Genomic DNA, 23,502 nt, shown 5'->3' on the forward strand with positions numbered 1-23,502 from the left:
TTTGCCAAAAAATACTAATTATCTCCTTGGGAATGTCTGACACCGGTGCATACCATTGACATAGCCTATATAAAAAGTGCATACATACTTTAATAGACGTGCCAGGCACGAAAGCTTGTCAGGTGTAGCAACAGTAACTAAGGAGGGCGGGGCTTACTGTCTATGGTACTTCCCAACCTTTTCAAAGAGCTCATGAAATCTATGCATGAAATGCTGAGTGACGTAACACGGTGCAATTGCGTCATCTGCTGGCGGGAAAGTACTTTCTGGATTTCCTTTTACAGTCAAAGTTTACTACTAATTGTGTTCAATTGAGTATTTTTGTAGTTCACATTTCATTCTGCCACACATCTTCAACTTACAGATATTGTAATACAATTATTCAGTATTTTTTATTTTCCTCAGCCGTAGCTAATCATGGTGCGTCTTTCTTTCCTGTGTTCCACAAATGCAGCAAGTGGTCCAGGATGAATTCAGGCACCACGCTGCCTGTGTATATATCTATGGCTGCCTGCCGCAAAATCATCGACAACAGCAACAGGTGAGCTCGTGACTTTGCTTTTTCTCCTGAAATGTACTCGGTGGTTTTCAGCGAACGCAGCCCTAACAATTATTTAAACCGAAAAGCTTTTTTCTTTGGATTAAATAACGCCTGACTCCAGTCAAAATTCTCGGAGCAAAAGGCCTCGCATTCACGTTAGCTAACGGTACGTTAATGTTCATAAACTAGCTAGCTTATGTTAGTTGTCTAAAGCAGCTGAAACACTTAGCTAACGCTACGTTAAGTTTATATAGTGTGAACTAGCAAATGTCAATGTCCTAGGCTAGCTAGTCTAAAGCTAAAACACTTAACGCTAACGCTGTAACATTATGTCAAGTTACCAAACAGAAAAAACACAGAAGTCAAATTTTACTAAATACTAAATATTTTCGCTTGTTAACTTGGGCAGCATTTACTTTACGTGAAGTTTGAAGTTTAAAATACACAATTACAATTTAGGTATTTAAAATCCTAAGTAATGGCTACTCATGATAGCGGGCCTGCTGAACTGACTGCAGACATCGGCATGTTTCCTTGTTGTGAAGTTTTAAAGGCAATATTTTTTTTTCAATGGGGTACAACTTTGCTTAAACTAACATACAATAACGTTTTAGCAATTGGAAAAAATATCAAACTCTTGCTTTTGTATTTCATAATTTTTGGATTATGTATAAAATCCCATTGTTTTTCCATTCAGAAATAATTATGGCCACAAATAAAGTGGTTATTGACGCCCCAAAGCTGGAGTCCAGTGGGGCAGCAAGGGCTGGAGACACCTCTAATAAAGTCCAGATATTACAGGTCCCAGCCAAATGTGGACCCATCGCTGCCTTGCAATCCCCAGCCACTGCTGCAGGAGGCTCAAAGGGTGACTGTGTCTCTACCCCCACACCTAAAGTCCTCCCCACTGGCCATGGCCCCCAACCTCCCTCCTGTATAGCTGCAGTGCGTCAGACTTCCTCCCCTTCTGTCATGGTGGTATCAAAGGTGGTCACCCCAGGACAAGTGACCGCTACCAGCCAACCACAGGTAACAAAAGCAGCTTTGAGCCAGGTGGCCCCCATGAACCAGACCCCCACCCCAGGACGGACAGTGGTGATAACTGTACCCAGGGCAGCAGGTGCACAGACAGTCACTGTGGCCCCTCGGCTGCCCCACGCTGCTTCCCCACAGCTCCCAGCCAATATCCAAATACCAGCAGGTGAGCTGCAACACGCAACATTTTACACTTATTAAGTTTAGGCTTTATATAAATTTAAGTTTTTATAGCAGTAAAGTTTGGCAATTTTGGCTTCCATAGCTTGTAGAAGTAAAAGAAAATCATACTGGGGGATAGGACTTTTTTTTTTTAAAGCTTTAGTGTGTAACTTTTTGATATTAATCAGTGTTTCCTCTATGTTGATTTGAGCGTGGCGGCCCCTCACGGCAACATTCCTGCCCCCCACGGTATCAGAAATGGGGCTGCATTGTTAGAGTGCATGTCAAAGAACGTTTGTATTTTAGGTGCATTATTTACATGCTGAAGTAGTTACACTGCATTAAGATAATGTCATTAATAGTGTTTTTTTTGTTATTTGCTACAAAATGCTTAGCCTATATGTCAAGATTAAAGTTGGCCTATATAGTAACTGTTGTTGCAGCAAAGTGTCAGTTCCGTTTCGGTGGGGGGGGGTGTTCGGACCTTTTTTTTTTTTTTACACTTTTGGTGCTTTTTTTTTTTTTTTCAATGTTTTTAATGTTTCTTTTCACTACTGTGTATGAACACCACTAACAAACTTATTTCCACTAGTTTTACACTTATTTTTGGAACTCATGGTCAATAAACCTCATTTATAGGAAATACCTAAGTCTTGATTTAAAAAAAGCAGAAATTATGAATTATTTAGAATAATATATAAAGGAAGGATAATCACAGACTTGTATATGTCAACGTTCAGTGAGGATACTGCGCGATCACAGAAGGCTTGTATCATGTACAGTGAAGTGATGTCATTTTCTAAACTTACCAGACTGTTCTAGCTGTTCTATTATCTGCCTTTACCCACTTAGTCATTATATCCAAAATATTGATGATAATTTATCTAAAATCTATTATATTTTGTGAAAGCACCAATAGTTAATCCTACAATATCGTTCTAATAATAATAATAATAATAATAATAATAATAATAATAATAATAATAATCTTGTGATATCTGACACATACTAGGTATACTTTACCCAGCACTTTCTTTTCAGGACAAATCATCAATTATTACAATAGAGACGCAAAGATGAATCGATTACTTGTCAACTATTAAACTAATCGGCAACTTTTTTTTATAATCAATAAATCGGTTTCAATAATTAAAACGAGTAAAACTTCTCTGGTTGCAGCATGTTAAATGTGAATAATTTCTAGTTTCTTCTCTCCTCTGTGACAGTAAACTGAATATCTTTGAGTTGTGGACAAAACAAGACATTTGAGGACGTCATCTTGGGCTATTGGGAAACACTGATCCACATTTTTCACCATTTTCGGACATTTTAGAGATCAAACAACTAGGGCTGGGCGATATGGCCTAAAAATAAAATCCCCGATTTTTTTTTTTTTTTTTTTCAAAAAACTACTTAAAATCAATCTGCAGATGACAAAGAGAGTTTATTTTGTTTTGACTCATACACACACATGGGGCATGTATACCATTATGTTTGTTCATGCCAATTTTGTGGAAATATAAATTGGTTTGAGGTTGTTGTTTTTTTTTGGGGGGGCTGCTATGTGTTCAACAACAAAACGGATGCATGAGATAAAGCTGTTTTCACACATACAGGTGGTAATTCACTTCTCGTTCCTCGCTAAAAGTTCAAATCATTTTAACGTTATTGCGCAACCTTGCCCCTATTTTCACCTGTTGCTGAGTAACGTACGTTAACATCCCATGGTATCTTGAATGTAGCAAACCTGTAGCAAGCTCCTTCGTAGCGATAAAAACAAACGTCGAAGCGGAGCTCCGTGCTACACAGCGGCGATTGCAAGTTGTTTAAGCCGCTAGTACAGACCTCCGTCACAGCTCGGTTGTATCAGCAGCATTTAGTAGATGTGTTGAGCCGCAAAAGAATTCCTCAACTACGCCTCTGGTGCCCTGCATGGTGCTCCTTCAGGTCAGCGGTAGCTGGTGGTTCAGTTACCGAGAATAGGTGACTCTCAGCCGGGGACAGTGCACCGCGAGCGGCCGGTCATTTCGGCGGAGATTACGGATAAGTAAGTAATGAAACGACGGGTTAAGAAAATAATTAATGTTAGTCCCTTTCGCTGCCATGTTGTTTGTGTATCTCTATGGCAAACGCGCGGGGGGGGGGAGGGATGAGCCCGTTCGGAGCTACGGGAGCCCAGAGGGGAGCGTCGGCGGATGTTAAGGAGAAAATCGATTTTTCATTTAAAGTGCCCATATTATGAAAAAACACTTTCTGGTATTTGGGGTGTTCTTTTGTGTCTCTGGTGCTTCCACACACATACAAACTTTGAAAAAAATCCATCCATGCTGTTTTGAGTGAGATACGGTTTCTGAATGTGTCCTGCCTTCAGTCTCCTAGTGAGCTGTTCAAAATCGACTCGGACTGTGATGTCACAATCCGAAATGAGCTGGTAGCTCGTAGCGTTAGCATTAGCATTAGCATGCTAACGCTAATGCTAACACTAGCATGGTACCTCGTTCTCAATAGCAAAGCACTGCTACAACACGCACAAGTTCACCATAATCTACAAAAGAACTACTTACATGTGTGCCCTCATTTAGAAGTCTTCCAGCTAATCCTGCCTTGTAACTGACTGAAGTTGGAGAAACAGCCTGTCTTTTACTTCTATGGAGCTAGCTAGCTGACATGATCTACATCTGAGCTACTGAGCATGTGCGAGTGCAATCAAAGATAGTACAGAAGAAGAAAAGAGGTCTCACTCTGTAGCTAAAACAGAAACCAGGTGAAAAGAGGATCTACAGCAGTGAGAGAGAGCTGTGCAGTACAACAAAAATATGGTGTTTTTTGAAAATTAAACCATGTAAACCTATTCTGGTACAACCTTAAAATACAGTTATGAACCTGAAAATGAGTATAATATGGGCGCTTTAAACAAATCCATGTTGACTACACATTTGAGTTAATCGATAAAATCAATTTATCGCCCAGCCCTACAAACAACTAATCCATTCATCCAGGAAATAATCCATGCAACATAATCCAATCAACGATGAAATTAATCATTAGTTTCAGCTCTTAAATGACAAGTGATTTTGGACTCTGATTGTGGCAGGTATGATGTTGATCCGCAGCGACAGTGGTCAGCTGATGCTGGTATCCCAGCAGGCTTTGGCACAGGCTCAGCAGGGACTGAGAGGCGTTGGTGGTCAAGGGCCTAGAATACTGGTCCCGCAGGTATGTGTGTGTGTGTGCTGCTGCTTTGAGTTTATTAGGTAGTGGATGAATGTAGAGTAGGGCTGGGTCTTGTTCAAGCATATTTGATACTGGTACCGATACCAATGCCGTGACTTTGATACCGGTTCCTAAACAATACTTTTTTTTTCGATACCAATTTCCGTGTTTTCCCTCACTTTGTGGAAAACTAAGGTAGAGCCCGACCGATATACCGGCGGGCCAATATTAGGCATTTTCCAAACTATCGGTATCTGCATTTATAATGGCTGATGAATGAATATTTTAAAAAACAAAATAAAAACTGACAAAACCCCCTTCAACCATGTTATGAGTGTTGGCATTGCATAGTTTGTCCACCAGATGGTGCTCTACAACGTCCCTGTTGGTAACACTTGTGTTTAACCCTTTAAGTTTCATATCTTAAGTTTGTATTTTTATACATTTTATTTATCAGAATTTCAATATATTTTGATGTTCCTCTGTTCTGTTGTGACAATAAAACAAACATTATCATATTATTTTAGTGACGACTCATAAATAACTACAAATAACTAATGTTAGGGAAATCTGTTTTGTTTTGTTACAAGTTTCTGGATTTAAAAAAAATATATATCAGCCGATATATCGGAATATCGGATTTTTAAACGACCAAAAAAATCGCCCTAAAAATCCTTTATCGGTCGGGCTCTAGACTTAGGGGTGCGTATTTGGCGAAGGGTTTAGACGTCCTTCTTTAAGAAAATGTGTAGTTTTTTTCCCCACACGTTTTGTTTCTCTTTGTGCGATTTTTGCATCTCTTTGTAATCTGTTTGTGTCTCTTTATGGATTTTATAAAACAAAAATAAATTACAACGTTACACATTACGGCACAGATCTTTTTATTCATTTTTCAGCTCCTCCTACGTGAGCCGTCTCTGTGTAACGTAGAGTTTTTCCTGCGTGTCTCTACGACGTGTAACGTCAGACAGCCAATTGCAGACATTATGAGATCTTGGTGAAAGCTTGCTGAGTGCTGATTGGCTCACTGACGCTGATGAGATTTACACCTTAGGTATTGAAATTGGTATTGAACGGCGAGGCATTTCTCGATACTCGATACTTTAGAGGCAACTCGGTCGGTACCTAAAAAGTATTATATTACATGTCATTTAGCGGACGCTTTTTATCCAAAACAACTTAGAATTGCTATATATGTCAGAGGTCGCACGCCGCTGGAGCAACTATGGGTTAAGTTTCTTGCTCAGGGACACATTGGTTGATGTATCGCAGTGGGAAGCGGACCCAGATCTCCCACACCAAAGGCATGTGTCATATCCACTGTGCCATCACCAATGTGGTAACCAGCCCTACTGTAGAAACATCCTCACCCCTGCGGTCTCGACTCACTGTCCTGTCTGGAATCCAGGGATCTGCAGCATCTGGAAATAAAAGTAATGAGAAGGTGACCGTGATCAGAATGGCAGCCCCTCCCAGTTTCCAGCCTGCACCAGTCCAGAAGACCGCTGTGGTAAAGGTACAAAAGCTCCAACAGTCATGTAGTATTCACTCATGGCAAGTTTTACTGCAAATCGACCACAAATGTCATAAATAATAATACTTCAACCGTCATTAATAATAATACTCCACCCATCATTTGTTTTAACAATTTCTTTAAATTTTTATATATATATATATATATATATATACACACACACACACACACACACACACACACACACACACACACACACACACACACACACACACACACACACACACACACACACACACACACACACAAATGCGTCTACAATATAAAAAAAGTAACTAACAAATGTCCCTCCTACAACTAGTTATCACCAGTGTCCTACCTCAGTCCTCCATAGTCTAAAGTCAAAGGCGAGGTGTGCAGGGCATGCATCCTACTCCCGATATAGAAGCCCATCAATCATCCTCATTTGCACTCCCCCAATCCAGCACACTTTCCAAATTCGTATGCTCAAGATAGTTAATAAGAGGCCCCCACGCTCTTTTGTTTAACTTTTTTCGAGAATGTCATTTATTTATTTTTTCTAATAATACACATACTTCCTTTGACCATTTACCAATACTTGGCCCGTGTACATTTTTCCATGATATTGCTATCATCAGTTACTTGTAACGGACATAAATTTAAAAGGAACTGCTCCTTCTTTCTTAAATTATACTTCACCCATCATTGATGATGATGATAATAGATGATTCAGGATGACAGAAAAATAGACTGGTAGTTGCTTAGGTTTAAGTCACTCGGAAAATGATTGTTAATGTCTTTTAATTAGGCAGTACTAGAAGGCTGACAGAGAACAAGGGAAAGACAAAGTCCCCCGCCGGACTCAAACCAGAGACATTGCGACCAGCGACTTAATCCCTAAGCCTTGCAGCACTTTAAAGGTTTTCCTCATTTTTATGAGTTATTCAGCTCGTCGCTGCACCTGTGGATCTTCACAGAGCTCCTTAAACAAGCGAGCGTTGTTAGTTTAGAAAGCAAATGGATTCCACCCATCATAAATAAAGATAATAATGACGGAAAGCCTGCTATAAAAGTAAGAAGAAAGTGCTGCACACTCTGGCTCCTCAGCATTTATTCTGACAATGTTTCGGTCCTCAGGCCTTTCTGCAAAATCAACAATCAGCCTGCTGCAAAATTAAGAATATGGCCTTATTGTTTGTCAGTTTTATCTGCTGCGGTGTTCTTTGAGTGATAGATTATATTGTGTTGTTCAGGTGATTGGTGTGGCTCACAAACCAGCTGTAGTCCCGCCCCTCAGTGCTGCGTCTGAACAGGGGAGCCAGCATCGCATTCAGGCGGTCGTCACGGAAACCAAAAAGGAACCTGCAACCGCGATTAGTCAGGTGAGTCTGACCAGTCCCAGCTCCGACCTGCATTCCCACTTTGGATTTCACTTGTCTTCGAAAACTGTCAGTCTGAAACTGCAGCACCTGGCCAGTACAATAACAGGGACCCTACTATCTCCTCCACGCGTTATTATGGATCCCACGTAACTTCTAGGCAAGTCCCGCCCTACGAAGCAGCCCGATTTGTTGGGGTTAGGCATTGACCTCGAGTGGTTAAGGTTAGGATAGGACCTGAACAAATCGGGTTACGTTACCTTCTTAAGCATGGACGCCTGGCCAACCGTAGCGTGTGAATGCTGTTGAAGGGCGGGTCTTGCCTAGAAGTTGCGTAGGTTCCATTATAAGGCCTCCTCCACACGTAGCATTTCTATTTTTGTGCTGTCATTACAGAAAAAAAATTATTTCTTTTTATATAAGAGTGTTACATTAGCTAAAATAAAAAAAAAATTCTCTTTAGTGTAAAGCGAAGTTGCAAGGAGGAGTTGACATAACCACGTCTCTGGTTTGACACTCTTTGTAGTCCAAATAATAAACGGTCCAACCCCCAGCATGCCTAATTGCTGTGGATGTCTTGCTGTTGTGTTCAAACAGGAAGGTCCCATAGTGTTCCTGGGTAGAGGTCCACTTGTTTTTCTTGTTGACCATCTTCCATGTAGATTTTACCACTTAAAGCCGTGGTATTTTTTTTCGGTGACGTTTGGCAAAAATTCCATAATCTTTCAGCATATTGTCCCATAAATGGTCTGAGAGAGAACTAGACTCCTGCATCTCATCTAGGCTTTGTTTTCAAGCTTTAGAAAATGTAGCCTGTGACAGGAGACCTTGGCCAATTACAGTTCATTTCAGAGAGAGCATTCCTATTGGGCGTTCTGCACATGCATATGCCCGTTTCTTTCTACCCACTTCAGCGTGTGTGTGTGTGTGTGTGTGTGTGTGTGTGTGTGTGTGTGTGTGTGAGAAAAATCTGCTTTGATTCCTACCGTTTTACTCCGGTGAAAGTTTCCTGTTTGTGTAGTCATGATTTGTGTTTTTTCCTTGCAGCATTACATAATTTTGCTACTGTTTCATTACAAAGTCAGGCATTAGCTTACATACCAATTTAGAAGTATGCGTCAGCTTTAATAGACTTTCACTAAACAATTATACAATTTACAGTGATTCAAAGAATGCAGGTAGTCGCTGCGTAAACGCGATGCATCAGTTGCAAACAGCTGAACAGGAGGGATGAGAACAGCGTGTCACAAATTGACCAAGTTGACCTTTTTATTACGCTTGGTTGTTGCCTGCCCTTTCATCAACAGGCGACCCTGGAAAGTGTGAAGAAGTGCAAGAACTTCCTGGTGACTCTGATCAAGCTGGCCTCCAGTGACTCCAGGTCCGCCAACATGGCCAACAATGTCAGAGGACTGGTCCGGAGTCTGCTGGTACGCCTCTACTCGCCATCATCACAGGAGCTGCTTTCACTTAATACAGTAGAACAATAATGAAATCTTCTAATGTCTAAAATATATATCAAAATCTGTCCATTTTAGGCTTGAATTACCAATAATATAATCATAAATCCTTCAGTCGTCTGTGTTTTAAACCCGCTTTACAAATTCTTTACTGCTCATCACTTTTGGATTCGAGAACTAGTACTAGTATCAGATCTACTTTTGTCAACAAAATGTTTTAAGATTGATTGAAAGCCTCTTGTAGACCTAAAAGTAGCTAGGTCTACTTATTAAAAAGATAGTAAGTAGACCTTGAGTTAAGATTATTTTGTATTTATTTCCTATTTGTCATTGCATAATTTTCAGCGGGTGTTTTTTATTATTAATTTACCAGCTTATTTCCTTGTCTTTTGAACATAATGTTCCAGGTAGTATAAAAATGTATTAAAAGCCTGAAGTGTTTGTCCTTGTTTTTATCCTGCAGGAAGGGAAGCTAGAAGCGGAGGAGTTCACAGAACAGCTGTATCGTGAGTTGAAGTCGACTCCACAGCCCTGCTTGGTGCCTTTCCTCAAGGTGACCAGAGAACAACACGTAATTGTTACCTCCTGAATAGTCTCATCGCCAGACCCATCTCCACAGCGCTGCGGAGAAAGGTCTGGCAACAGGAGCGTACACTTAATTAGCTGGACACATGGTTAAACCTAATTTGCTCTTACCAGTGAATGTATGTATTTTTTCAATAGCAAATCCCACCAATCGGTCCCAAACATCCCACTTAGAGAGGAAATGCTGCAAATGTCTTTTTTTTTTAAATTTTTTTTTTAAAAGATCAATTCTTTTAGTTTTTCATTTTAAACAACAGAACAGACAAACCCACTTGAACAATCATCCTCTCCCACCCCCCACCCTCTGTGGTCTCGAGGAAAAGAGGAAAAAAACAAACAAACAAAAACAGAAATCGCACCTCGCCTAGTCACCCTCCTCTACTTCTTGTGATGCTGAGGTCATTAGGACTGATACTTGTGCTGCTGCACTTTTCCATAGGTCTATAGTCGATGATTTGGCTTTGTTGATCCTTGCTGTAGGGGGGAGCCAGAATTGAGCTATCATTTTCTTGGTCGCGGTTGAGCCGGCTAACCAAACTTTCTTCTGTCTCCCAAGCAGGTGTAATTTTAGAGTCTTCAGTAAGTAACAAAACAATCGGGTCAGTAGGAATTCAACATCCTATCACATCAGATATTATTGATGTTGTTTTATTCCAAAACTCATGCACCTGTTCACACCCCCAGACCATATGCAGGAAAGTTCCAGTTTGTTCAGGTTGACAGAACGTTCAGTAGGGAGTGGGAATGACTTTAGAGATATATCTCTTCTGAGGTGTCCAATATGTCCTATGACATATGTTGAAGTGGATCTGCTGGTGATTAGTCAGGTGACTAATCCTTTCCTCCGGGGAACGTAATATTGTAACGTAATTAGTATTGGGAGTTCTCCTACGGATACTTGCATCAATTTAGCATAAATCCTGGACACTAATTCTCTCGCAGGAAAATCAACAAGCCATTTAATGATTGGGTGGGTCTCAAGACTGTTTCCCCATGGTACTCGATAACATTTTAGGGCAGACCTTAAGCGAAGATAAGGAAAAAGGATGTTCTAGGGATCTCAAAACTAGTTCTCAGGTCCTCCAAGCTCAACATACCTTCCCCATTGAATAACTGGTCTAGAGTATAAATACCTCTGTCACTCCACTGGTTACAAACAAAAGGTTTGTTACCAGACATTAAGTTGCAAACGTCTTCTTTGTAAATCTTTACAATCATTCCCGGCAAAAAAACAAGCAGGCATACCTTTTTGCGCCATTTTCAGCATGCAATGTTGCTCAGAGGTTCCGATTTAATGTTGCTTGATGCGACCGGAATTTAAAGTTAACACAAAGAAAGCGGAAAGTGAGGGACATCCGCTGGAGCTTCCGGCGGCACCGGAACTATCCCGTCAATGAACAGTCGTTGATTAGGACTACCTCCTGAATTACCAAAGAGCAATGTAGAAAACCACCTGCTAGCCGCTCCTCATTTTTTGCTGGCGCTGATACTTTTTTTCACTGGTTAAAACGTCGTTGGCGGCAGGTCATATCCACTGTCGCTTATTAACGTTAATTACGTAACTTGATAACGGGCCAAAATGAAACTGGGCTGTTGTCTGGTTTGTTTGCTCTCTGCAAGCCGGTGTCTGTACTCTGCCAAAGATTGTTTATGAGGTAAAAGAACGCACTCTGTAATAGACATAGAAATAGAATAGAAGAGCAGATCGCACATTGAACTGTTTGCCATGGTCAATAGACTAGTTCAAAAGAAAATGGCACTAAGCTAGAATGAGTTAGCCAGCTACAGCGGTCACAGTTCTATGCAATGGCAGCGGTATGCATACAAATTGATAAATTAATTTGAACTCTTAAATAGTTCATATAAAAATGGATGTAGGCAGTCGGGGTGCAAAATGGAATTTGGCTGATGACATGACTTCTTTCCCACTCATCTTTTTGTCATTGCTATCAGAAAAGTCTTCCTGCAGTGCGCCGCCTTACTGCAGACCCCCAGTTATTTATCCAACAGGCTTCAGCCCGCAACCTCAGCACTCCGTCTTCCACCGTGAAGCAGTCCAGCGCCGACACAGGACAAAACCTCAATACCAACCAGCAGGTAAAGAAATGTCTGGATGTCTAATGAGGTGAGCAGTGTACATTTTATAATAGAAAAACATTTCATTATCAATGAACGTGAGGAACAATTCATGTTTTGAATGCTTGTTTGAATTGGAGAAACCTGGTTTCCCTGGCTAGATTTGTCCCGGAGAACGCAGATTTCTCTGCCATGTATGCGGTAGGGCTGCCTGATTCTGAACCCTAGAGGACGGCATCAGTCTAAAACCCGTCCTTCAGAGCCGAGTCTCACTTTGCCAGACCCTTCTCCACACTGCTGTTTAGTGGCATTTCTTTAAACCAATCGCAATCCTCTTGGGCGGCGTTTAGTGCCGGACGGAGCAATGGTGCCTCTGCAAAATAGGCCCGGGAAGGAACCTGTGCTCGTCAGCAGAAGGTGTCGCACATCCGGCCGAAAATAAGGGACATCCAGCGGAATTTCCAGCGGTACCTGACCACTAACAACCGGTCACACTCACTCCATGCAATGCCATCCTGAACTCCATTCTGCCGTCAGACCACAGAGGATGCAACATGTCTCCTCCACTCCCTTCTCCAACATCTGGAATCACCAGGCAACTTTGTTGCAGTCCTTTTTGTTGACTTCAGCTCCACACTCAACTAGGACTGGGCAATAATTCAACATGATAATTTATCGTCTTTCAATGGAATCATATCGTGATGAAATCATTTATCGAGATATAGTGATATACAGTTACCTTGTCTAAATTAATAACTAACACATACTAACTCAAATTCTCAAAATCTGTTGTGAAACATTTTGAGGGAATATCATCTCTCTATAATTTCACTTGAAACTGTTTACCACATTATTGATGATTATCTAAAATCTCATTATAAAAAATATTTTTGAAAGCCCCAATTGTCAACCCTACAATATTTTCGCGATATTGATGTATTTGGTCAAGAATATAGTGTGATATCTCTTTATCTATATATCGCCCAGCCATATCGCGATTTGAAAGAATGCGATTAGCTAATCCTGAAGACCGCGATTAATGGAATGTGCAATTTCTTTTTTTTGCCAGAATAGATTTATTAAGTTTTGTGCATAATCAAACACAAGACAAACAACCACAATGCCTATCAGAAAGCCATCTCTATACCAAGCAACAATCTACAAATATTTAACACTTATCTTTAAAATAAAAAATAGAATACATGAGTTATACAAATCAGGTGATACAAATTATTGTCCAGAATTAAACTGCAGTGTCCACACATCTCAGTCATTGTCATCTGTTAAATCCAAATCTTTGGTATAATCAATAAAAGTATTCCAGATATTCCCAAAAATCTCTGTTTGCCTTTTAGCACATATGTAATCTTCTCTAGTGACAGAGCAGACAGCATCTGCCGTAACCATAAAGTGCCTCTTGGTCTACATGTTTTTTTCCAAAATAAAGCTATACATCTTTTGGCGTTAAGCAGACTAAGGTCTATAAATGCACGTTCATTTTTAGTATAGTTATGCTTCTCTGGATATAAGCCCAATAAAAATAATTTTGGTTCTAATATTTGTTTGGAAATAATATTTTGAATGTCTTTTACTTCTTCCCAAAAGAGTGTAATTTTTGTACAATGCCACATACAGTGAACCAGTGTTCCTCTACATTGTTTACACTTTAAACACACATCAGGAATGTTTCCATTATATCTACAGAGTTCCACTGGTGTCACATATGTTTGCATTAACCATTTAACTTGAAGACGAGTATTTATTGATGTTGTGTGGGCTAAAGTGCATGCATCTTGCCAGTCTTCCTCTGAAAGTTGCAATGACAAATCATCCTTCCAAGCTCTAAATCTATCATGAGAACTTTCAGGAACGTAAGACATAATCAGATTATAAAACTGAGAAATAATGCCTTTCTTTTGACTATCTTTAAACAACAATTCTTCCAAGTCTGAAATAGTGGGTTTCGTTAATATATTGTTTTGACTTGCTCTTATAAAACTCATAAGTTGGAGATATTTAAAGAAATGTTTTTTATCTAAGTGAAATTTGGAATGTGCAATTTTTAGTTGAATGTTTAACATTTGGTTTAACATTTTTATTTCCTTTTTTAATTATATTTAGTTTTTTTCACTAGATAAATACTGGAATAAAACTGAGGCATTTCGTCGCATTTAGCTTTTGTGATGAATGTTCTGTGTTTGCTTATTTAAAAAAAAAAACACTTATTGCTGGCAGTTCACCTCTATGTTCTCATCCTTGCATAAGAATAAAGAGCAGTTTGGGTGGTGTCTCATGTTATTATGCTCCATGAAATGTTTTATCTGTTACACAGTGAATATTAAACTTTAGCTAAACTTTAAAAAGAATTTGCAAATCGAATCATAATCTCAATATCTGGCAGAAAAATCGCAATTAGATTTTGTTTTTCCCCCCAGATCATTCAGCCCTACTGTCTATATCTGTGTGTGAAAACAAATCTCCCCCTGGGACAATAAATCTAAATCTGATGCTAATGATTTCCATTAAAATGCAGGTTAGCTACCAGCAGCCTCGAGGAGTGACTGTGAGAGCGACATCAGCCCAGTCCACAAACCACACGTATAAGAGCAGCAGACCCCCACCCAAACCCACAGTGGTCCCGTCAGGAACCCACTTCACCGGTAACCGTTAGGACAAGGCTTCTTTGGGAATGTCACAAGTTGGTTGTGATTCTTGGTGTCAGGATTCAAATTCAGAATCAATTCTAGATATTCAAACTAATTCTTGATTACCTAAATAGAAAAGAGAGCACTGTTTTTAGGCTCTCATTCCAGTGCACTGGTTTGAGAAGCATTCACCTGTGTCCTTAGCCCAGTGAAATGCAGGTGTAAATGCACAAACAACGCATGCAATCGGATCGACCAGACTACATCAAGTCCACCAATTAAATGCTTCTCTCCACATAACTTTGTATGTTTTTCTTCTTACAGGAACATTTTCAGTGAAGCAGCCTTTCACTCAGGAGCCACCTCGTTCTACCAAATTTGCATTCAGTTCAGGATCTTACAGGTAATACATAAAGTTGATATCTTTAGACTCCAATTTAAGTGTGACGGGTTGACCTGTGTGGGGGAATTTCCTGAAACGCCATGTTGTGGTATGATGAGACAAAGGGAAAGCTTAGACAGCATCAGGTCATTCATAGGTCACAGGCCAGGGGAGAAGATTTGGCCAGTCTCTAACAACCAAACCTGTTCATCAAGAATGATATTTGACGCTCTACAGATTCAGGGATTCTAGGCAGCTGCATGATGAGGGAACGTTTGAGAGAGAGAGAGAGAGATCCTCTTTCTTTGTGTTGGCGTTCTAAACTCCGGTGGATTTCTGAGGACTATGGTTAACTGCTCCTCAGATCTCTGCAGGGTAAATCCAGACTGCTAGCTAGACTATCTGTCCAATCTGAGTTTTCTGTTGCACGACTAAAACTACTTTTGAACGTACACACGTTCCATTAAAACAAGTTCCTTCCAGAGGCTATGTTGCAGAGGCACCGCGGCTCCGTTGGGCGCTTAGTGCCACCTTAGGCGATTGTGATTGGTTTAAAGAAATGCCAATAAATCAGAGCAAGTTTTTCCTCGTGTGTGTGTGTGTGTGTGTGTGTGTGTGTGTGTGTGTGTGTGTGTGTGTGTGTGTGTGTGTGTGTGTGTGTGTGTGTGTCTTCCCAGAGAAGATGATGACATTAACGATGTCGCCTCCATGGCTGGAGTCAACCTGAGGGAGGAGAATGCCCAGATCTTGACCAGCGTAGTTGGCTCTGTGGTGCAGTCGTGTCACGACCAGCCCTTCCTCTCCCCTAACCCGGTGCTCAGCCGAATCCTCCGTACAGGTACACAAGCTCAGCCAACCTGCTAGCCTCCACATTTCATTTAACGTTCTGACCACAAAGCATTCGTTACATCAGTATTAGTGCAGGCTATTCTTTCATATTAGACAAAGTAGTTGCAGCCACCAGCGGACAGCATGCCTACACTAAATTTCAGTTTCACTTCTTGCACACAAGAACCAAAATGGGGCTAATACTATTTTTTTCTTTTTTTTTCTCATTAGGAATTATGTTCATGGAAACCATTCCAGGCTAAATTTAAAATGTGGCCAGAACTATGTCAAATGCCACGGCAATAAATGTATGTATGTAATGTTATGTAATGAATTAAAAAAAATTTTTTAACCTTTTTTTAAGGTAAGTCGATTTGAAAACAATTTTCTCACTTGCAACGACAACCTGTCACATTTACACAGTTGGAAGCTGCCCAGTACAACCACAGTCTGATCTGCTGGCCACTGAGCAGCTCCACTGGAGTGGTTGGGGTTAAGGGCCTTGCTCAAAGGCACCTCAGTAGTGGTAATGAGGGAGGGACAAGAGCTGCTCTTTTACTTTTCCCCACCCAGATTTTATCTTGGGGATTGAACTGGCAACCTCCCGGTCCCAAGCTCGCTTCTTTAACCTCTCGGCCACCATTGCCCAGTTTGCACGTTTGCTAACGTTACCATAGGAACTACCAGCAACAGGCAGGGTAAACATGCTGCCGTTTATGCCCAGTATACGAGAATGTTGATGACATATGAGATTTGGGCCTGTTAGTTTAAACGGAGATTATTTCTTCTACTGGAGATTAAAAAAAAACACGTGTGCATGCAGATCGCTTTTGGCTCAAAACTCCACTTGCCCACATTGCTACAAAATGTAGCCACAACAAGACACTTAATTATTACTAAAAATCCTTTGAAAATGAAATGTGATTGCATACATTTTGTCATGTTTATACTGCTATTTACAGTTTCCAACCTGTCTTTACCTGGACAAGCTTAGCTATAATAATGTCTTCTTGTGATACTTGAGCCAGATGTTTTGTGTCTCCTGTGTTAGGACAGGCATTGGGAGTAACGGATGTCGCTCCAGAGGTGGTAGCTCTGGTTTCTCATGCCACGCAGGAGTGTCTCCGTGGGCTGCTGGAGAAGCTCAGTGTGATGGCAGAACACCGCAAGCCAGCCCTGAAGGTATAGCAGTGTGACCCAGACCCATATGACGAAGGGATTTATATTTACTCAAACTAAGACAAACAGTCATACATGACATATGGCAGTGTATTGCTGCCACCATTAGGGTTGGGCGATGTCCCCTAAATTGGCAGTTGACGATGGTTACAGTAAAACATCGTGATGGACGATGATATCGTCGTCGGGCCCGGGGGGGTAGCGATAGCTTTACATAAATATTTTTTCCTACTACTATGGGCCAACAATTAGAGATACATTTAAATGCCCTCTGTAAATGGTGCCCTGCTGGTAGGTTTTACAACATGACCTACTTTCACTTAACTACGGTGCAGTAAAATCAATCAGATGTCCGTGATCTGCGTAACGACAGTACAGTGGGACGTTTGCCTTCAACAGAGCGACAGTAATAACCTAACATACCATCATTACGGAGTTTAAACTACATTCACGGTTATGTTTGCACTGAATAACGGTAGTAATTCTGCTCAGTTTCTTATTAAAAGAAACTTTTTCTTCTCATGACAGTTTCTTAATATTACTAGATATCAAATTCTTTAGATCAGAAATGTCTCATAACAACATAACTATCTTGTTATATCACAAAACATTTTCGGTACAGTAACATTGCCACTGCCAGACTGACATTAGCATTTAGAAGATAATATATTAAACCCATTCCACAAATATATAAAAAAAGATTTTTAAGCTCACACAAATATTTGTGGCCACCAAAGTGGCAGCAGAGTGGGGCACCAAAATACCACGCTGATGGGCAAAGGTCAGGAAAATGCCAAACAATCTGAGCGGTGTTTACCCTGGGGGATGTGCTGCCAGGAAATTAGGGCCTCTCAGTCTTGTTAACTTGTGTGTTTGTGTTGCAACAGGAGGACCCGTGGCATGCCAAAGTGAGTGATGTACGCTCCCAGCTTCGCTTCCTGGAGGAAGTGGAGAGTTTGAAAAAGAAGAGGAAAGATGAAGAGGAGAGAGAGAGTTTGCTGCGTCTGGCCAGAGTAAGCGATGCACGGCCAGAAAGTAGTATCTGAAACCGCTGCGATTTGTTTCTGCCTATCATGAAGTAAATTCTGCATACTTACTCGACATCTTTCTGTTTGTGATCACAGAGTCGCTCCCACACTGAGGATCCACAGCAGCAGCAGCTCAAGCAAAGAGCCAAAGAGGTGTGTGTGTGTGTGTGTGTGTGTGTGTGTGTGTGTGTGTGTGTGTGTGTGTGTGTGTGTGTGTGTGTGTGTGTGTGTGTGTGTGTGTGTGTGTGTGTGTGTGTGTGTGTCATCCTGGAGAAAGCCAAGACTCAACCATACAATCCTTGACCTTTTCTGTATGAAACTGTAAAGGAGTGTTTGGGAACTTTTTTTTTAAATCCCTGCTATTTTTCATGCTAATAGTTCATTTAGTAGTGTGTGTCATGTTTTTCGCTGGCAGGGCAGATATAATTGTGAGGGAGATGAAAGGCACTGGTAGCAGTGTGGCTATTTAAGTAGGCAGTACAACCTTCTCAGGCTCCCAGCCATCACACACACACACACACACACACACACACACCAGCACACAACCCGACACCCACACACCAAGTGCTTTCTCCACAGCAAAACAAATGTTTAATTTACATACTCTGTTGCTGCCTGCCACTTCACACACTTTTCACCACCGCACCATACACTCACTATACTTTGCCAAATCTGTACACTCACTCACTCACTTACTCACTCACTCACTCACTCACTCAGAGCTTGCATAGTTGTGCTAAATTAAGTCTGTCACTTTTTGAGAAACTTACCGTAGTTCCAGTATTACACTGGTGGCATCACTCCCAGTTCAAATATCCCATCAGTAGTAAAGAGAATATGCATTTTGTGGAAACAAATCATTAATACTAGAAGTGACAGAATTCCATAGTTTCTAGAATTGTCATGAGCAGTCATTTTGACCGCCAGATTGCAAAGTCTATAATCTCTCATGATAAAAACTCAATTGCATTCTTTGTGTTAGGATATCTTTACAAAATCGAAACGACACCAAAACGTACATTTGAACAAGTTTAATTACGCATTTGAGTCGTGATAATAATTCCTATCATAGCTAGTAAACCATAATTATTTCATACATTCACACCAGTATTTTTCCGTATGGAAATCCATTCAACATAACTCATAAATATCTTATTTGATTATGAAACATTTTATCTGAACATTTATAACTTAACCCAACCTGGCACTGCCACCGTTTTGGTTCCTGCTCTGGTGCTTGGACCGTGTGCTTCTGCCCTTTTCTGCCCCTTTTTTCCCCTCCATAAACTCCGCTCTCAGCTCCTCTGCCAGTTGCTGCATGAACTTCATCCGGCCATTTTTACTGTTGGTGTGCTCCTTGAAGAGGATCCGTGCATTGATTCCAGCCAGGTCGAGGATGTATAACATTATTCAAATACAGCCACCGGCCATCTACACATACCTCGCCTTTCACGGAGTACAAGTGCGGCGCTTGCCATCTGATGCAGAACAGAGTCCATCAACGCCATACTTATTGTAGTATGTCACAGGCCGATGGGCCGGTGATGCCCACACTTGTTACTCGAGACCGCTAGTGACGTTGCTCTGACCGAGACAATGATAGATACTAAGCAACCGAGATGCCTCTTCGTCCGTGCGAAAGATTAAAAACAATACAGCGAAAATCTGTGCGGTCAGTAGGACCGTGTATGGCCAAAATAGGTAAAAGTGATAATATTTTCTTTCCCTTTTTGTGTAATTTATATAAAAATTATGTTGTTCGCTTTGAGCCCCAGGCAACCAGTGGAGCCTCCAGGGCGTCACTGATCTCAGAGAAATAGTCACATAACCCGACACTGTAAAACTGCAAATGTTGTTTCTACATGTTGGTTTTTGGTACGGATTAAACAGACAAAATATGATATGTTTAATGTTAGATAGATAGACATTTATTGATCCTTCCGGAAATTCATCTTGCACCCGACAGCTCATCAGACAGACAGACAGACAGACAGACAGACAGACCACAACAGGACCAATAAACCCTACACAACAACAATAGACAACACCAAATATCTCTACATTATGAAATAGTAAAGTGCAGTATCATTAGCACCAGTGTGCTATCAATAGTAAGGTGCAACATCATCAGTGACATTTTAATATTATACGAAAGTGCAGTATTAACACCCAGAAAGGATCAAGTTATTTTCCCTAACTTATTCAGTAGCGTAATGCTGGTAGGAATAAATCATTTGCGAGTCCGGTCGGTTTGTAAGGACGGCACCCAATAATATCTTCTTGTTAATCGGTGATCTTTAGAGGTGCTGGTCAAGTTGACTCTCTATTCACCAACCCTTTTGTCTCTCTTCTCTTTTCAGTTCCAACAAATAGAAGCAGCTCAGCTGCAGCAGAGAGAGGCCAACCTCACGGCTCTGGCTGCCATCGGGCCTCGCAAGAAGAGACCCCTGGAGCAGACTGGAAGCCAGGTGAGTGAAAACCAAACTGCAGCAACACTCCACACTTCCAGCAGATATATTCACTTTAAAATAATGAAAGGAGATGGTAGAATTATGACATTTGAACCACTGGAAGGCTTTTAGCGTGAAACACCTGTGCAGGAAGAGCACTGAATGAAAAGTGGCTATGTTTGGAATTAGCCTGTTGCTAACGTACATTCATAAATCCTGCATAACATCGTCTCGTACCTACAGGACCTCAGACTTACTTATTGATGCACGCACACAGACAGTAGTGTCGGCAAACTTAGTCCAATGAGGGGAGAAAGGAAAGTGTGATAGCACTCCACTTTTAACGCTTTTTTCTCTATCGAAACGGAATAATGACATGCTCGTGTAGCACCAATGATGGATATAAAATAAAAGAAAGCAGCATGTTCCATATTAGCACAGGTTATAGAATGAGGTGCTATAAAGGCCAGCCCCCGCTAACGCAGACACACAGGAAGCCTACAGCTTACCACAGTTAGCATGTGTTAGTTTATCTCATGGAGTCTTTAATTCTCTGTGTGTTTAAGTCGCAGCGCTTCAGGCTTGTAGGTTTAAAGATGAGGACGCTCTGGTAACTGCACATACTTCCCACTGCCTTTGAACTCCACTACCCAGCGGAGCCGGCAGCCTCTCTGGCTCTTTCCTTTCAGCCACAGGGCTTCCTCTACCTTATCACAGGCTCTTCCTCAGCTGGCACAGCACACACTGAGGACAGGACCTATGGGGGAGCGATGGCACGTGTTTGGAGTGGGAGCTCTTTTTACAGCTATTCTATTTCACTCTTCAGCGTGTGCTGTAGGGTTGGACGATGTCCCCTAAATTGGCAGTTGACGATGTTTGCAGTAAACCATCGTGACGGACGATGATATCGTCGTCGGGAACGTGACCTCTTTCACTTAAGTACGGTGCAGTAAAGTCAATCAGATGTCCGTGATCTGCGTAACGACAGTACAGTGCGACGTTTGCCTTCAACAGAGCGACAGTAATAACCTAACATACCATCATTACTGAGTTTGAAACATAACTCTTGCAGCGCACATGAACAGATGCGCAATATTAGCTCACACATAAAATAGCACCCTCGTGAATGGGTTGCTAACGTACATTCATAAATCCTGCATAACATCGTCTCGTACCTACAGGACCTCAGACTTACTTATTGATGCAAACTTAGTCCAATGAGGGGAGAAAGGAAAGTGTGATAGCGTTCCACTTTTAACGCTTTTTTCTCTCTCACTCGAGACCGCTGTGTCCAACGTTACTAGAAGCTAGATCGAGCTACAACTGACAGGGAGAGAGAGAGAGAAAGAATGTATCACTACAGCCAATCCAGTCTGCTCAAAGCAATGGTCTTTTCATAAATAGGTTGCAGTAAGGGGGGGGGGGAAAGTAGCTTCCACTTAAGGAGCCCTATGTCTTGTCTTTGTGTCTTTGCTAGTTTTAAGACCGACGCACTTGTCAACTTCCCGTCCAGCGTGTGTGTGTGTGTGTGTTTTTTTTGTTTGTGTGTGTGTGTGTGTGTGTGTGTGTGTGTGTGTGTGTGTGTGTGTGTGTGTGGCGCATCACGATGGTGGCTCTCCATCGTGATGTCGGCGGGGCATCACGATGGACGATGATATCGTCCATCGGCACAACCCTAATGTGCTGCTAAACACACCCAGGCAGAGAACTACAGAAACAGCTTATTGGGGTTCAGGCACTTTTGTTCAGGCATCATTTCTAAAATGATAATTATCGTAGTTTTTGGTCATATTTCCGTTGCTTCACTTCATAATTATGCGAGGACTTGGTCGACTTTGGTGTGAAAGCAAATATTTACTTTGTTTAAGGTCCTATGACATGCTGCTTTTGGATGCTTTTATATAGGCCTTAGTGGTCCCCTAATACTGTATCTGAAGTCTCTTTCCCAAAATTCAGCCTTGGTGCAGAATTACAGCCACTAGAGCCAGTCCCACAATGAGCTTTCCTTAGGATGTGCCATTTCTGTGTCTGTAGCTTTAAATGCTATTGAGGAGGAGAGAGGGGGGGCAAGGTGGAGGGTGGGGTGTGGCCTTGACCAGCTTGCCATGGGCAAACCAGAGAAAGGGGAGGTAACCTTTCACCTTATGACGACATATAGGGGAGATTCTAGGTCGGCCCATCTGAGTTTTCATTTCCTCAAAGGCAGAGCAGGATACCCAGGGCTCGGTTTAAACCGATCGCCATTTCTAGCCACTGGGGGACCATAGGCAGGCTGGGGGAACAAATATTAATGTTAAAAAACCTCAAAGTGAAATTTTCATGCCATGGGACCTTTTATTTTATTTTTATTTTTTTTAAAGAAAAGAAACAAACATCAGGGTTTCCCCCAGAAAAGTTGTTCAGCCCAGTGGCAAGTGTCTTTTTTTTTCGACGAGGGCCCGCCTGGGACCAGTCATAGACTGATGGCAGCATTAATGTAGAGCCACATAGTTTCTGTGATAACAGAATCATGGACGGAATCACAAAGTTTGAAAATATGTCTAAGTTTCCAACCGAGCCGCCCCACTGTAACTATAGTTTAAAAAACTTCTTAAAAATACATTATGAGATAATTGCCAGTGGCTTAGGCTTGTGGGGGGCAACTTAGGCCCGGAGGGCCACCAGGCTTGCAATACACTGGGGGTGCCCTGTAACATAATAGCTGTTTTGAAAAAATAAAATAATAATATGAGTAAAAGACAGTAAGTGGACATTCCGTATTCTGAGGGGGAGGGTTTGGCAAAGCGAGACTATCTGTCAAACTACTGCTCCGTAGATCATGAAGTAACTCCAAAATGTCTAATGTATGTACAGTTGCCAATAACTTCGGTTGTCAAGGTAAAAGTTTAATTTAGGTTCATAACATTGGTTTTGAAGTGGATGATTTTATGTTGAAAAGTCCGGCAGATTTGCAAACATTCTTCCTCCTATTTTATCCATTTTGTGTAATAAAACAAATAGTATCAGTGTTCAGCCCTAATCTAGAGTCATAGTGAGAGGAACAA

At 41.3% G+C, this 23,502-nt stretch overlaps 1 protein-coding gene across 3 annotated transcripts in view; it reads left to right on the forward strand.

Annotated features, from left to right (window-relative positions):
* The first annotated feature begins 240 nt into the window (after positions 1-240).
* Positions 241-23,502, forward strand: part of LOC120566096 (transcription initiation factor TFIID subunit 4-like) — a 37,186-nt gene continuing 13,924 nt past the window's right edge. The window contains exons 1-16 of one of the 3 annotated variants that reach the window (XM_039812350.1): positions 241-259; positions 455-541; positions 1,239-1,742; positions 4,833-4,954; positions 6,360-6,467; positions 7,700-7,828; positions 9,133-9,255; positions 9,749-9,838; positions 11,824-11,967; positions 14,480-14,606; positions 14,916-14,994; positions 15,651-15,811; positions 16,853-16,983; positions 17,868-17,993; positions 18,105-18,161; positions 20,369-20,476. In XM_039812350.1, the coding sequence (XP_039668284.1) occupies positions 1,247-1,742; positions 4,833-4,954; positions 6,360-6,467; positions 7,700-7,828; positions 9,133-9,255; positions 9,749-9,838; positions 11,824-11,967; positions 14,480-14,606; positions 14,916-14,994; positions 15,651-15,811; positions 16,853-16,983; positions 17,868-17,993; positions 18,105-18,161; positions 20,369-20,476 (2,001 nt within the window). In that variant the 5' untranslated portion in view covers positions 241-259; positions 455-541; positions 1,239-1,246. The other 2 variants (XM_039812352.1, XM_039812351.1) reach the window with 2 other exon arrangements.

Source organism: Perca fluviatilis, chromosome 9, assembly GCF_010015445.1.
Source record: "Perca fluviatilis chromosome 9, GENO_Pfluv_1.0, whole genome shotgun sequence".
NCBI classification, from domain to species: Eukaryota; Metazoa; Chordata; class Actinopteri; order Perciformes; family Percidae; genus Perca; species Perca fluviatilis.